Below are 15,826 nucleotides of genomic sequence, written 5' to 3'. Positions count from 1 at the left end.
ACTCAAGAGAGCGTAAATTTCTTTGGAAACCATCAAGTAAAGTGCGTAAATCATGATGTAAATTTTTTGAAATATTTGGTAAGTTAAATAATTTTTCATTATGAATATTAACAAGAAGATATTTGTTTTCGAGTCTGTCTTTTAGTAATTCCTTTGCAGTTTCATATGCTGCCTCAGAAATGTCCAGGTTACGTATTGTTTCTGTGGCAATACCTTGTAAGGATAATCTTAGATAATGGAATTTCTGAATGTTGAAAAGTTCTGTGTTGGTATGTATGATAGAATTAAATGTATCCCTAAAGAACAACCAATTATCATAATCACCCTCAAAGGAGGGCAAGTTGATAGCGGGTAACCTAATATTAATAGACCTTTGTAAACTGTTTTCGGACGAAATTGTAGAATTTGAAGTTTGAGCAGCTTGATCACGGGGTTTTGAAAGATTGTTGTCAATAAAGTCTCGCACAGCGCTACTGATATGGAAAAACGGCGTTTCGAAAGACGACCTTTCTATACCATGGATAGTATCTGCATTCGCAGTATAGTCCTCATCAGAGGCCTCAATAAGTAATTGAGCGTTGTCAAAATCATCAAAAAGTTTCTCAATTGTATCAAGTCTAAGTTGTAAATCTCTAAAGTTGATTTGTTCTAAAGGTTTTTTTTTTGACAGAATTAAAATACGTACTAAAACGAGTTGAGAACCTTGGATTGAGGAGCGTTTAGTTTTTGGTGTAGCGATGTTAGCCATATTGACAATATAATTTTATATAATATATTCACAAAAATAAAAATGTATGTATGTATACGCAAAAAAATTAAAAGCAAATTATGTGATGTTATGTGTAAAAAAGTTTTGCGAGTGAATAAAAAACGTTAAGGATAATATTTCAACTTTGTAATAATTTATAAATGAAAATGAATAAATTGAAATAAACTTAAGGGGGTATGTTCACGCCGCAGTTAAAATGAGTGGCATTCAAATAAACTAACGTTTAACAATTCTTTGAGTAGATGGCAGCACGTGCATCATATTCTAATATTTTAATTTTCCCGAAATTTACGTCTCTGAACAGCGACATAGTTGCCAGTGAGGGCAAGTTATAATACGATCGGTACAGTTCGCTCTCAATCGGCAGTCTTGTTCAATGTAAGTTGATATGAGCTATTAGAAGTTTCAGAAATTTTTATTTAGGGATTGGATCATTCCATATATTTTTTTAGTTTTGTATCGTGTTGTGTTGTTATTTATTTACCTTTGAGGTTGCTGTTTTGATTTTGAGTGTTGTTTTTTTAGTTTTATAAACATTTTAAATAGTGTATACCAGTCTTGTTTCCTAATATTGAAGTAAATAGATAGGTAAGTACATATTGCTATAATAACTTGTGTGTATGAAGTTCATTTGACGATGGTAGCCAAGGCCACCCACAAAATTTTTGTTTTTGTTTTATGTCAACATTAGTAGTGTTGCTAATATTTAAGTATTAGTTAAATAATGGGATTTTGTTTTGTGCTTTTGGTATGCCAAAGGTTATCTATTAAATATTTTTCAGGTGTGAACAAAATGCCTAGATTAAAGTCCATTAATAAAAGATCTACTAAGCGTAGTCGCACATTGATTAAATGTCAGAAAAATAAAAAAGAAATTTCAGTAGTAGCTTGTGGTTCTACGAGTGACAAAGAGAAGTGAGTATCTATATTTATATTTTATTTACATTGCTTGAAAAAATGGTCATCATGTGAAAAAGTATTGTCAGTATCATATAAATTTTGTCTTTTGTTATAACTACTTTGCATAAAAAGAATGTAAATTCAGGAGCTCCATTTTAGATCAATTTAGTGTAAATAACCTTATCGAAAATACTCAAGTCATTTATGTGTGTCATTCTGTAAGCAGTAACGAATTTGTTAAATCAAAGGGTTTAGAATATCTTATTATAAAAAAAGACTTAAAAAGAGGCATTTTGAAAACTACAACCATACCAAATTTCATTGTAAAAATGTGTTAAGTTTACATGGACTGACAAGATATAAGACAAGCAATACTTCTGTTTTTTTAGCAAAGAAGCAGTGCAATCAACCTTATCAGATTTACATGAGTTCAGCTTTATTTCTTCAGATGAATATGAAAGGTAAAGGATATGAAAGTAAAATACATGATGTCTTTTTAATTACCAACAAACATGTTTCAATTTTAGCATTAACAATCATCGTCTGGAAATTCAAAAAGAACCAGTAAAACAAACATATCTTAATGGACACCGAATTGTTGACTTACATTATGTAATACAGTGGGCTTTAAACTTACAGTTTGCTCATTCGAAAGTTTGTACGATGGGAAATCTACAGATAATTGATGAAAAACATAAAGGTTTAGTTTCAACAGTGATACTACTATGCAACATGTGTGGCTATAAGACTGAAAAGTCAACAGAAAACCCTTGTGAGCAGTCAACTATTAATTATGGAGCTGTTTGGGACACATTATCAACAGGTGGTACAGATGTACAGTTAACAGGATTGTTAGGTTTGTGATAATTCAGCAATAAAGTACAAATTTAGTTTCTTTGATTTTTTTAAAGGTGCATTAGATATTCCTTCCATATCTTATCGATTGTTCCATAATATTGAAATTGAACTTGGGGATAAGTGGATAGAAGGATTATGGAAGTCCATAGAAGAAGCTGGTATAAAGGAAAGAGAATTGGCTGTAGCAGAAGGGCAACTAGATTCTGATGGCATACCATGGACTACTGTGTATTGTGACGAAGGTTGGAGTCACAGATCTTATGGACATAGCTATAATGCATCATCGGGCGTTGTATGTATATTCATAGATTATTATGTTACAAACCTAACTTTCTTACATTTTAGGCAGTTATTATTGGAAAATTTACTAAAAAATTATTATATTTGGGAGTTAGAAATAAGTATTGTTCATTATGTGCCCGTTATGAATCTAAAAACGAGCCTGTACCTCTTCACACTTGTTGTAAAAACTGGCAAGGCTCATCTACCGCAATGGAGACATCTATACTAGTTGAAGGATTTAAACAAAGCCAAATTGTTCATGGACTTAAATTTTTGCAGTTTATAGCAGATGGAGACTCAAGTGTATATGCTAAAATTTGCGAAGAGGTTGCCTATGGACAATATGTAACAAAAATAGAATGTCGCAATCATGCAATTAAAAATTATGGAAAAGCTTTATATAAAATTAAAGCTGATACTACAGTCAACAAAGAAGCTAGAGCACTTCTGACTAACAATAAAATTAAAGAACTGCAGAATTGCTGTACAAAAATAATTAATTCTGCTGCTTATGCTGATGTGGAAAATTTAAAAGCAAATTTGGAAAAAAGTATAGACCACGTCTTTGGCAACCATGTTGTTTGTAGCGATCAGTATTGTACAAAACAGCAGCAATCAGATGCACATTTGATGACATTAGTTAAAAATACTGGCTTATACTTTCATATAAATGGTACGTTAAAACCGGCACTCCAATTAGTTTGTCTTTATACATATTTATCAGTTGCACTTTTTTATATAACTACATTTTGCAGGTTCTTTGCAGAGACTCATTTCTAAAGGTCACCGATTAATTGATAAAGAAACCAATAATCGTGCTGAAATGTACATGTCCATTTTGTGTAAATTTAATGCGGGCAAGAGGCTAAACCTCTGGGAGGGGTAGTTTCAGGTGTCGCTCAGCGATGTCAGGGCTGCGTTACAACGAAGGTGGAAAATGGCAGGAAAAATAGTGGAGAAGTATATTAAAGAGGTCACCAGGAAAGTATTTTAAACAAAATATACAGGAAAACCAACGGGCTGTGGAATTAAAATCTAAGCGAAAACTGGATTTTGTTTCACCTTACCGAAAAAAAAGAAGTAGACAGAGTAAAACGAATACTGAATATGGTCCTCACGCTTTACAGCCTTCATTAACCGAAGATGAATATCAGTCGGAATATTCTAGGATTCTAAAAACCATATAAGTAAATTTCAGATTTTTAATTTTTTTTAATGAAAATAAATTTAATCATTATTTTAGGTGCAACCAGAAGAGATCCCGGTGATCGAAAGACAAACCGTTGGTCAATGGAATAATGCTTTCTACAGGCATATTAAAAGAAATAGGTTAACGGCTTCTTACTTTGGATTAATTTGCAAAAGAAGGCCTAATACAAGCTGTAGAAATTTAATAAAAACAATGATTGCACCCTCTTGGGATAACGAATATACCCTTTATGGGAAAGATAAGGAAGATGTCGTACGACAAAGATTTATTGAATTGAATCCTGAAAAGAGAGTACAGAAGTGTGGAATATTTATTGATAATATTTACAATCATCTTGCTGCTACTCCAGATGGTAATATACACATTCAATTTCATTACACATTACACGTTATCGTGAATTTCTATTTTGAAACAAATTACATTAGTTACTATTTCAGGAATTGTAGATGATAATAGTTTGTTGGAAGTTAAATGCCTTCTGAAGGTGCATAAAAGTGGCAAGTCCCTGTTGGAGGCAGTAGAGACGCTAAAAAACATGCCATTGGAAAATAAAAATGGAACATTACAGTTAAAAAAGAACCATTATTACATATGTATCAGGTACATACCTACTTACAATTTTAAATTTTAAAAAATATAATATTTATTTTTTTAGATTCAAGGCCAGTTTAATATTGCCCGAAAAGATTATTGCTACTTTGTAGTATATATGTTAATGATACAGAGCCCCTGTTTATTGAAAAGATTAAGCGAGATGAAGAACTTTGGGCTCGAATGATAGAAAAGCTCAATAGTTTTTTTTATAACTGTTTTTTACCGAAAATGGTCGACAGAAACAAAAAATGTCTGAATAAAAGTCATTAAATTTCTGATATGCTCTGTTTTTTTAACATTTCTAAGTATTGAAAATAGATGTAAACACTAAAAAGTGTATTTATTGATACGTGTGGAACGTCCCGCAGCTACTTTCCGTAAACCTCATAATTTATTAACCCAGCAGCGGTCGCTAAGGGCCGATCAGTTCTTTGCTTATTTTACATTTTTCTTGGCAACAAGGCTATTGAATTTATATTTATTTTCAGTCGGTAAACCAAAATCTTCCGTTGCTAAATCAATTTCTTCTTTATTTTGAAATTCACTCTGTAAAAAGCTCATTAGCCCACTCAATCTTGTTTCTAAAGATGTAACTTCTGCAGTTTCTCCGATATTTTCCATGGACACGGAAACAAGATGTAATAGTCGAATCGTATGTTTTGGCAAACGTGACTCAATAAGAGGATACAATATCGCCGAAAACTTGTCAGCAGGTTTTGTCTAAGGTCTCAAGTGAACGAAGTTGACTCTCAATCATATCATAAAGAGCAGAAATCTTACAAAGACTACTAGAAACTCGACTGAAAATTATCTTTCTAATGTAAACTTCAGTCTGGAGATCCTCTTTGCCAAACCTAGGCTACAAACTCTAAATTTTTCAACTCGATTGGAGGTAATTTAAATTTGCGCTTACCTTTTACACTTGATGACTCAAAGTACCTTGCACTGTATTTATCCGTTGCCTCCATCGCACTGATTATCGCTTCTTCGGAAGCTTCTTCGAATATACTTTTAAGTACCGCACTTTCCACTTCACAAAGCTCATTGTACTTTACTTGTAAGACTTACAAGTAAAGCTAACAAACTGTCCAAAACATTGACAATTTTCGTAAATGCCAGTAGCGCACCTAGAATTTGCCTCTGGGGGGGTTTTGGTTGGTCACCAAAATTTTTTTTATGGTGTTACCTCCATTTTTAGTCCTTAAAATGTGTAAGTAACCGTGTCGGAATAGGGTCTTGGGGGAGGGGGGGGGGTTTAACCCCCAAACCCCCCCTCGGTGCGCCACTGGTAAATGCACTATACGAAGTACCGTTCTGCGTTTTCTATCTGATTTCATTTTCCGAGGTTAACTTTGGCCGACCCTTACGGCAAAACAAAATTATTTGCCAGAAAAAAAGTTTGCACTAAAATAAGCGAAAACAACTAACTTCCCGTATATAAGTCGTGTCACGTCCCGCAGTTATTTTTCGCGAAAGATGCGGGGTTCGAAATAATACAAAATTAAATTTTAAACAAAAAACTTGCTTTTGTATTAAATTACACAAGTAGTGTGGTTTTATTACAGCTTGCTCTGGTGGTAAAAATTCGACTAACTATATATATGTATGCAATTCTAGTACATATTATTAACAGTTATTAATATGATACATGATGGGTTATTCAATCAACGATGATACTCAATACAACGAAAAAGGTCGTAAAATTTAATTATCTTACACCAGCACTTAGCCGGATGTGCTGATTGGGAATTTTTTTAGTAAACATATTAATTACTTGATATTTTTTATACTACTACGTATACACAAAACGTTCATTCATTTGGAAATATTTACGACAATTCTGAATTCTTTATCTGCCCAAAAATATTTATTCCAAACTGAAAAGAAATTTGGAATTGTTTGAAAAGCAGGTAAATAATGATCAAAAAAGGGATTATGGTAATTAGACCATTTATTTATAAGAACAGTATTTCTAAGAAATCTAAAATATGTTAGTCAGTTGAAAAACAGCGTCACTACAATAACAATTTTTTTCATATCAAATGTTAACAGTGGAAGTTTTTTCCTCAGAAAATTTCAAATTTTCATCTGATTTCTAATTATGACTCAAGTAAATTTCTTGATAATTGAAAGTCAAACGAAGCCAAAATATTGGGAGGGACCGCTTTGCTAAACAAAACCACGTGATTCGTATTACCATGGTTACTCCATAACAAATAGACAATTGGCATAACCAAAAAACTAGGTTTCAATGTTTTGCATATTTTTCTTAAATTCGGCAAACACGCATTTGTCGCTATTTAATACATCACTGCTGCCTTCTACTAAGTGATAGCCGAACTAATTTCTCACTATCAAAATGCCAACTTATAAAATTGTCTCATATGGCCTTGGAACTACTTTTATGTTCTAAGCATATGACTATGACAGCTTCAAGAAGACCATGACCAACTTCAGGTCACTTAACGAATATAGGTTAAGCACATTGTAATATGTAAGATTTCAAGTAAAACTTAAAAAGAATAAAATTATATTATTTCATAATAAGAAACATAAGACATGGTGTCAGGTAATTAAATAGATGATAAATAAAAATCTTAATATGGAGAGTAGCTTCAAGCCGCCGAAAAACCTGATGTTTGACCGTAATGTCCACGTGAATTTGGATAATTTTTTAAGAAGCTTGGACATTTATTTGAAGGCGACAGGTTTGAGCGAAAAAGACGATGAAACCAAAGTGGCAATATTACTAAACCATGCCGGTGAAGAAGCCCAGAAAAAGTTCGAGACATTTAAGTTGTCAGATGCAGACCAAAAAATATTTAAGAGAGTTGTTGAGGCCTTTCAAAACCATTGTAAGCTAATGAGGAACGAGACTTACGATAGATACAAGTTTTTCACGAGAATTCAGTAAGAAGGTGAGAGTTTTGATCATTACATCACCGACATAAAAACCCTTGCGTCTCCTTGCAACTTTGGGGACCTGGAAGATTCCTTAATAAGAGATAAGATTGTAAGTGGCATAAGAGACTTGTCCTTACAAGAAAGATTCTTTCGTGAAACTAATCTAACTTTAAAAAAGGCGGAAGAGTATTGCAGAGCCGCTGAAATAAGTTCAATTCAAGTAAAAGAAATAAGAAATGACAAGGAAGTGGATTTTGTAAGATATAGTAACAAGAAATCAATGGGACACAGTAGTAATAGACAGAGTGTTGATGTGTACAAATGTTTCAAATGTGGAACAAACCATGGTAAAATGAACTGTCCAGCATATGGAAAAAACTGTCAAAATTGTGGAAAACTTAATCATTATGCAGTAGGTTGTTTTAATAAAAAACATGGTCAGGTACCTAGGATCAGATCAGGCAAATCAATCCAATAGTAGGTATCATAATGTTAAAAATTTTGGATATAAAAATAACAATCTTTTAAGAAAACATGTACATGAGGTTGATAATGAGAGTTCAGATGAAGATGTTTCATATTCTATTGATTATTTAATATTAGACTCAGTTGATAGTAATAATAAGGCTTGGTATGTACAAGCGCAGATTAACAATCAGGTAGTATCGCTAAAATTAGATACTGGGGCTAGTTGTAACTGCATGCCTCTCAGTTTATTTACTAAATTAAATCTAAACAAAAATAAAATTGACAAGTCTAGTGTAACGATTGTGTCATATGGCAATAATAAGGTTAAAACAGTCAGGAGTGTCATAATAAAATGTTTAATAAAAAATGCTGTCTATAATATAAAGTTTTTGCTGGTTGAGGAGGCTTCGGTGCCTATTTTGGGTCTAAATGCTTGTGTAAAACTAAATTTAGTACAAAAAATTGATTCTCTAAGATCACAGGGTGACGACAAAGAAAGTTTTGTTAAAAATAATTTTTAATAAGTTTTTGAAGGAACAGGCAAAGTTCCTTTTCAGTATAAAATAATGCTTAAAAATGATTATAAACCATATATAAGTTCTTGTCGTAGAGTTACAGATACAGTAAAACCATTGTTAAAAAAACACATTAGAAGACTTAGAACGTAAAGACATAATTTGTAGGTTGGATGAACCAACGGAGTGGGTTAACAACATTGTAATTGTAGAGAAGCCTAATAAAAGTCTTAGAATTTGCTTAGATCCAATGCATTTAAATAATAACATATGTACAGAGCAATTTCCTATACCCACCGTAGAGGAGTTGTCATTGAAGTTACAAGGTAAGTCAATATTTACAGTATTAGACTTGAAAGAGGGTTTTTATCATGTCCCTCTTGACAAGGAAAGTATGAAGTACACTGCTTTTATCACACCTTTTGGAAAAATTTGTTTCAAGAGGTTGGCATTTGGTTTAAATATTAGTCCACAGGTATTTCAACGTATAAATGAAAAGATTTTTGGAGATTTAGATATTGGGATATATTTTGATGATCTTATTATTCCAGCATCTGATGAGGAAACACATGATTTAATTTTGTCAAAAGTGTTGCAAAGAGCTAAAAAATTTGGAGTAAAATTTAACAAAAATAAAATTCAATATAAAGTAAGGGAAGTAAAATATGTAGGTCAAATATTTTCAAGAGAAGGGGTAAAACCAGATCCTTCATATGTTGAGGCCATCTTGAAAATACAAGATCCGACAAATAAAAAAGAGTTATTAAGAATAATTGGTATGATTAACCTAACCTAACTAAATACATTCCAAATCTATCTCAGTTATTAACTCCTTTAAGAGAGCTAACTAAAATTAATGTGCCTTGGTCTTGGACTATAGAGCATAAAACAGCCCTGAATAGTGTAAAATGTTTAATTACTAAAATTCCTAATTTAAAAATTTTTGATTCAAATTTGCCTATTGAAATACAGTCTGATGCGAGTCAATTCTGAATTGGCGGGTGCCTTTTACAACAGGGACAGCCAGTTGCCTTTTGCTCACGTAGTTTAACTGAAACAGAAACTAGGTATCCACAAATAGATAAAGAGCTTCTATCAATTTGTTTTTCACTGTCTAAGTTTCATAATTATGTATATGGAAGGAAAATTATAATAAAAACTGATCATTTGCCGCTACTCTCAATTTGTAAAAAAGACTTTTATAAAGTTAGTGGTAGACTGCAACGTTTAAAATTAAAACTTCTTAACTATGATTTGGAGGTACAGTATTTACCTGGGAAGCATATGTATATAGCAGACTTACTCTCTAGGTCATTCATACAAACCAAGAGTAGAGATGATAAAGAAATGTTGGTAACAGTACATTCTCTCGAGATAGATTTGCCCATATCTGAAGAGAGATTAAAAGAACTACAGATTGCAACTAAAAATGACCCAACTTTCTCTACAGTTAAAAACTTTCTAAGTAATGGTTGGCCACAAAATTTTAATTCTGAATTAAAACATTTTTTTAAATTCAAAATGATTTATATGAAAAAAATAACTTAATATTTTATGATGACAGACTAGTGGTTCCCAAAAGTTTACAAAGCCTTATGCTTCATAAGTTACATATTGCACACTTGGGAATGGAAAAAACTAAGTCAAGAGCCAGGAAAATTTTTTACTGGTTAGGTATGACCACAGATATTGAAAATTATATTTCAAAATGTAATACTTGTCTTAAATTTTCACGGAAACCAACCAAAGAACCTTTACTTCCACATGATAGGCCTAACATACCTTTTCATAAAGTTGGATGTGATATTTTAACTTTTGGTGGTAGAGATTATTTGGTAGTAGTGGATTACTACACGAATTGGATTGAGCTAGAAAAGTTAGAGTCTAAAACCTCTGGCGATGTGATTTATAAATTAAAACAAATATTTTCAACTTTTGGTATACCTATGATTTTGATTGCTGACAATATGCCATTTAATAGTGCCGAATGTCACAGTTTTGCTAAAGATTGGGAATTTAAAATTCAAACATCAAGTCCGTTATATCCAAAATCTAATGGTCTTGCAGAAAGGGCAGTAGGTATATGTAAAAAAAATATTTTGAGAAAAAGTTTAGAATCAAATACAGACGTTTTTAAGGCGTTATTAGAATATAGGAACACTCCTTTAGCAGGGTGCAATATTTCGCCTGCAGAATTGATTTTTAAGAAACAGTTGCGTAGTATCCTTCCCCTTTCAGGTAAACATTTGGAACCATCCTTGAATAGTGAGTCACAGAAACTAGCTGAAAAAAGGAACAAGGATAAGATTCATTACGATCAAAGTTCGAAAGGTAGGTCAGAATTTAAGGTAGGTGATAGTGTAATAATCAGGTTAGAAAAGGAGAAACACTGGATACCAGGGGAAATTGTAGGGAAATGTGATGCTCCTAGGTCGTATATGGTTCGGGATAACTTTGGCAGGGTAACGAGACGAAATACTTCATATTTAAGACCATCACTATATATGTCTCCACTCATTAGGTCTGAACCTAACTCCTCCCAAACAAGGATAAATATTAATAATAATAACAATAAAAACTTTAAGCCTGAGATTTGTTCAAATAAACCAACTGTTTCAACCAAAATTGTGTCTAGTAACTTGAATCGTAACAGTAACCTGAATTTAGGTATTAATAGTAAGACAGTTACAACAAGGTCTGGTAGAGCTGTTGTAAAACCAGCTAGGTATAAAGATTAGTTATAAGTTAGACATAGCTTTCATAATGTATTCGTAGAGCATAGTCAGAATAGTTATTTTTGTTTCTCAGTTGTAGTTTTGCTAAAAAAGTGTATAAGGGGAAGATGTCTCATATGGCCTTGGAACTACTTTTATGTTCTAAGCATATGACTATGGCAGCTTCAAGAAGACCATGACCAACTTCAGGTCACTTAACGAATATAGGTTAAGCACATTGTAATATGTAATATTTCAAGTAAAACTTAAAAAGAATAAAAGTATATTATTTCATAATAACAAACATAAGACAATAATGGTAACATCAACAAAATCCCTAGTTTGCAGCTTTTAATTGTAATTTTATCTTTAGGTACAGTTAATTTAAAAATTAGGGCAGTATGGATAACGAACATTTGCTTAAAATAAAGGTTTTTGGATAGTTAATCATTTAACATGGTTATTTTGTACCTAAGTTCAAAAATTTATTACACAATACCAATTTTTAGGCACGTTACCACGTAAGTTATGACATGGATTCATTTAAGTACAGTTATAAAAAAATTACTGCTTTCTTTGGAAATTTTAACTAGATATCATTAAAATAGAAGGTGTACAGTTTACGTACATAATCATAAGTTGAAGATTTGTTTTGAAATAGTGACGATAACTGTACCTAAAAGGTATATAAATTTTAACATTGTGACATACCACCTTAAGGGCGCTACTATATTCGTGTATTAATGTATAAATGAAAATATTGAAATCTCTAAATGTGTTATAACAGTAAAATACGTGATTTTAAAAATAAATATTTTCCACTGAATTAAATCAAATACGAAATGTACCCTTTTACGACCGTAAAAGTGGGTGAAAGGAAATTATTTATGCACTAACCTTGACTTTGACAAAAGATTATACCTGCCTTCTTCCGATACTTTGTGAATGGGACGATGCAAATTCGTCGAAATGAATCCAGTTTCCAATGGAATGTACAGCAAAATATATCTTGATAACTGGTTAATTTGGCTCGAACAAAGGACCATTTATGTAGGGGGATGTAAGTTAAATATTATTTGAATTTCACGTTGTGTAATAATACAAAAACAAATCACTTAAACTAAACTGTATTGAAGAAAAAAAGCACATGTAAAATATTTTGTAAACGATAAATTTAAAAATAGCGTCCTTATCGTAACGTTGATGTGATGAGACTGTTTGGTTCGACCGTCTTCTGTCCGCAACTATCTGCAGCCCCTCTCGAGGGGTGTAAAGGTCGTGGCATATTATCGTGCACGTTGCGTTTCCAGCACATAGCGTTTAGTTTCCGAAAAATATAATTTAAATGGTTTTAAATATGAACAACGCACACTGTCCGGAACATAGCGTTTCAGACACTTAACGTTTCCGTTCAGTATATTTGAAAACAATATTTTACTGATGCCGACGGCTACGTAACGAGTCGTAACCGGTTGCTAAGGATAATGTGAATTAGATGTCCGTCGTTTTCCCCTTGTTTATTTAGGTATTTGTTTGATTTTGATACAGAGTATTTAAGAAAATAATTTTCGAGGCTATTTTGTCATTTATGCATGTGTTTTTATTGCTTTGTGACAATTAATCACGGAAGTGATAAACAATTAGGTCTTTTGTACGGAAGTGATACCTCTTCTTTTTAAAAATACTTTTTGGTTTGATATGTATGGCTTCGTTAAATGTAGTATTTTGTTTTTTAACTGAAGATGAAATTAAATTTAAAACATATTTAAACTGAATCCTATTCATTCTAAAATATCCATAATATGTTTTATCGTCATCAATTAATTCTCTGTATAAAGTTCAGTATTCACATTCCCTCTTCCTTTCTCTTAGCATTGGATGTACTTCAAACCTTCTTTTTTCCTCATCGTTAAGTAGAAGAGCAATTGCACATAATTTTTGTCGAAAAAAGCGAGATCATATCTTCACCGAACCAAACTGAAACGTTCTATGTATGAAAATGTGAACGCGCAGCCCAATTGCTGGAGTGGAAACGCTACGTGCCGGAAACTATACGTACACGATAATATGCCGCGACCTTAAGATAAAGGTCGGGTAAAATTTAACTGAAAATATATTATACGGGGTTGCTCGAAAATTTTAACAACACCTTAGGTGAGATGGCGTGCTCATATTTATTAATAAAAAACAATATTCTATTTGAATATTTAAGTCCACATATTAATTTTTAGTCTTACATAATATTTTTCTTCTAAATACATCACAAAAGTTTATGTATTTGTACAACCTTCTTGCATCCAACGGGTACAAAGGACTACCTAAGCTCTGACGTCATAATGGGCGGGGATTTTAAAAACCTTTCCAAACATTTCTAATTTGTATGTATTTGTCCCAAAAGAAGTTGTAAATATTGGTTTTTTTCTAATTATTTGAAGAATAAATACCTTTGGTATGAATATTCATTTTATGCGATTGATATTATTTGTGGTTCGCGAATTTGTGAGGTAAGAATATCATAGGATTAAGATATTTACTATGAATGTTCGTTCATTTAAAGTTATCTTTTATAAACATGTTTTATGTTAAAATTATTTTTTACTGTATTTCAAGGTATTTCGTTTTTGTTTTTATCGGAGTAAATACAAAATTATTCAATAAATCGCTGAATTTATTTAGTAAGTTCAAAAATATTTAAATTAATGCTTTAATCTTTTTTAAGTGCTAGTGATTTTATCCCCTAAAACACTAAATGAATCACTTATTTGAGAAACCCCATAAGTCACAAAACTAAAACTTTCGGAAAACAATAAAAAACTGTGTGAGAAAAACACGAAGAGTTCTACATGTTAAAAACTGACGTAGTTCCATTTATACACTGTTTTTGACTTTTTCACTCCAATATATTTTTTTTAAAGATTGAGCATAAGGTATATATAAGCTCAGACTTGATTGACTTATGGGGTTTCTTAAATAAATTGTTCAGCGTCAGCTAAAACTAAACATCATAAGGAATTAAAATGAACGAAAATACACATAGTACTTTAGTTTATATTAGAAAGTAGTACAAAAAATGTTATTACAATTCAAAAAAAAACTATTGGTGAAACAAACTTTCATTATTAGTATATCTGTAGGTAAAAGTATTTAGATTAAATAACATGAAAACAAGGCCTATAAACCATTAATTGAAATTATTTACTTTTCCTATACTATCGAAACTAAAGTACACTTTTAGGGCCATCGCCTTAGTCTGTTTCGGTCGATCTAATCAGGAATTGTTTAAAATAATATTATGCTAAAGGTCATAGGGTTTTTAGTTCATTCGTTAAGAAATAACAAAAGACCATTTGACATATAACGGGAATTTCATAATTAATAATAATCTATAAAAACATCCTATAACTAAATCTAGATGTTGTCACACAAAATTATTAGGATAATAAAATAATTCTAATGGAGAAAAAATATTAGTTTGGCGTTGGCGCTATACCTAAGCTTGTCCGGATAAATTTCCGCGGTCAGGAAAATTACTAAATTCTCGGGAAGAACCGCGTGAAGAATTTAATACTCGACGTCGTTCGAGTTCGGTCACTTACGTCAATTTCTGAATCTGCGACGTGATCCGAGTGTTCACTTTCACTGTCAGTATCACTGTTAGAGTCACTATAAGTGTCAATATTCTCGGTTTGCTCCTCCAGGGATTCGAGAAAGTCAAAAACATTATCACTTGTCACCGTACTTTCGCTAATTCTTAAAGCCATTCTAATGTATTACCTTAAATAATAATAACGTAACTACTATGGTGGGGTCAAATCCAACCGGAACTCAGCAGCACGTGTGCACTATCCCAATAAACGTTTGCCACTAAGCGTCAGGCTAAGCTAAGTACTTAATTGGGAGAATACATGGAATAACAAAGTCAATTGCCAAACTTTCTAGATTGGCGCACGAAATGTCAAGTCCTGGGGTCAAATTCGACCCCAAGATAGTAGTTCAAGGTTAATAATTCCAACTTAATAGTAATTATATATGCATAATAATAATAATTAATAATAATAATAATTTCGGAGCATGATACAAATCAAGGTAAGGTGGTAGAAGGAAAAACTGAGGTTCTGAATGTCATGAGGTCCTGAAAATACAAAATAAATAGGAGCAGACCATAAATCAGATGTGCAGGCGATCTAACAAAACGTTTCTCCATGTATGGTCAGAGCAGAAGAAAAAGACACCAAAAAATAGTAAAATTTATTAGAATACAACAGAATTTAGATCCTGGTGTGCTACGTCTGTTTAATATTCTTTGTTTAAAGACAACAACGATGGGCCTTAAAATAAACAGAGATAAAACGAGAATCATGATAATTGACAGAGCTAACAACAATCAAAATCATCCTGGTCATGATAAACAATATCGCTGTTGTAGATAAATTTGTGTATCTGGGCTCATTAATAACCAACAAAGGAGGCTGTACTGAAGAAATAAAGCGGCGGTCAGCAATCGCAAAAAGCGCTATGGCAAAATTAACAAAAATTTGGAAAAGCCATAAAATAACTACCGATACAAAAATGAGACTAGTAAGAAGTCTAGTTTTTCCAGTTTTTACTTATG

At 32.1% G+C, this 15,826-nt stretch overlaps 2 protein-coding genes across 3 annotated transcripts in view; one reads left to right on the top strand and one right to left on the bottom strand.

Moving 5' to 3' along the window:
* The window catches only part of LOC140443488 (protein spitz-like), a 692,772-nt gene that overhangs the window by 592,904 nt on the left and 84,042 nt on the right, over positions 1–15,826 (bottom strand). The window lies entirely within an intron of this gene.
* On the top strand, positions 1,405–4,606 carry LOC140443135 (uncharacterized). The gene is made up of 8 exons (XM_072534221.1): positions 1,405–1,684; positions 2,059–2,130; positions 2,197–2,525; positions 2,581–2,819; positions 2,873–3,482; positions 3,565–3,996; positions 4,053–4,371; positions 4,457–4,606. The coding sequence occupies exons 1-6, from the start codon at positions 1,494–1,496 to the stop codon at positions 3,693–3,695; spliced, it is 1,572 nt and encodes a 523-aa protein (XP_072390322.1). The 5' UTR covers positions 1,405–1,493; the 3' UTR covers positions 3,696–3,996; positions 4,053–4,371; positions 4,457–4,606.

The sequence above is a fragment of the Diabrotica undecimpunctata genome, chromosome 6 (genome assembly GCF_040954645.1).
Source record: "Diabrotica undecimpunctata isolate CICGRU chromosome 6, icDiaUnde3, whole genome shotgun sequence".
In the NCBI taxonomy this organism is placed as follows: domain Eukaryota; kingdom Metazoa; phylum Arthropoda; class Insecta; order Coleoptera; family Chrysomelidae; genus Diabrotica; species Diabrotica undecimpunctata.
The sequence above is the reverse complement of the archived record's forward strand: the minus strand, read 5'-3'. Positions and strand labels throughout refer to the sequence as shown.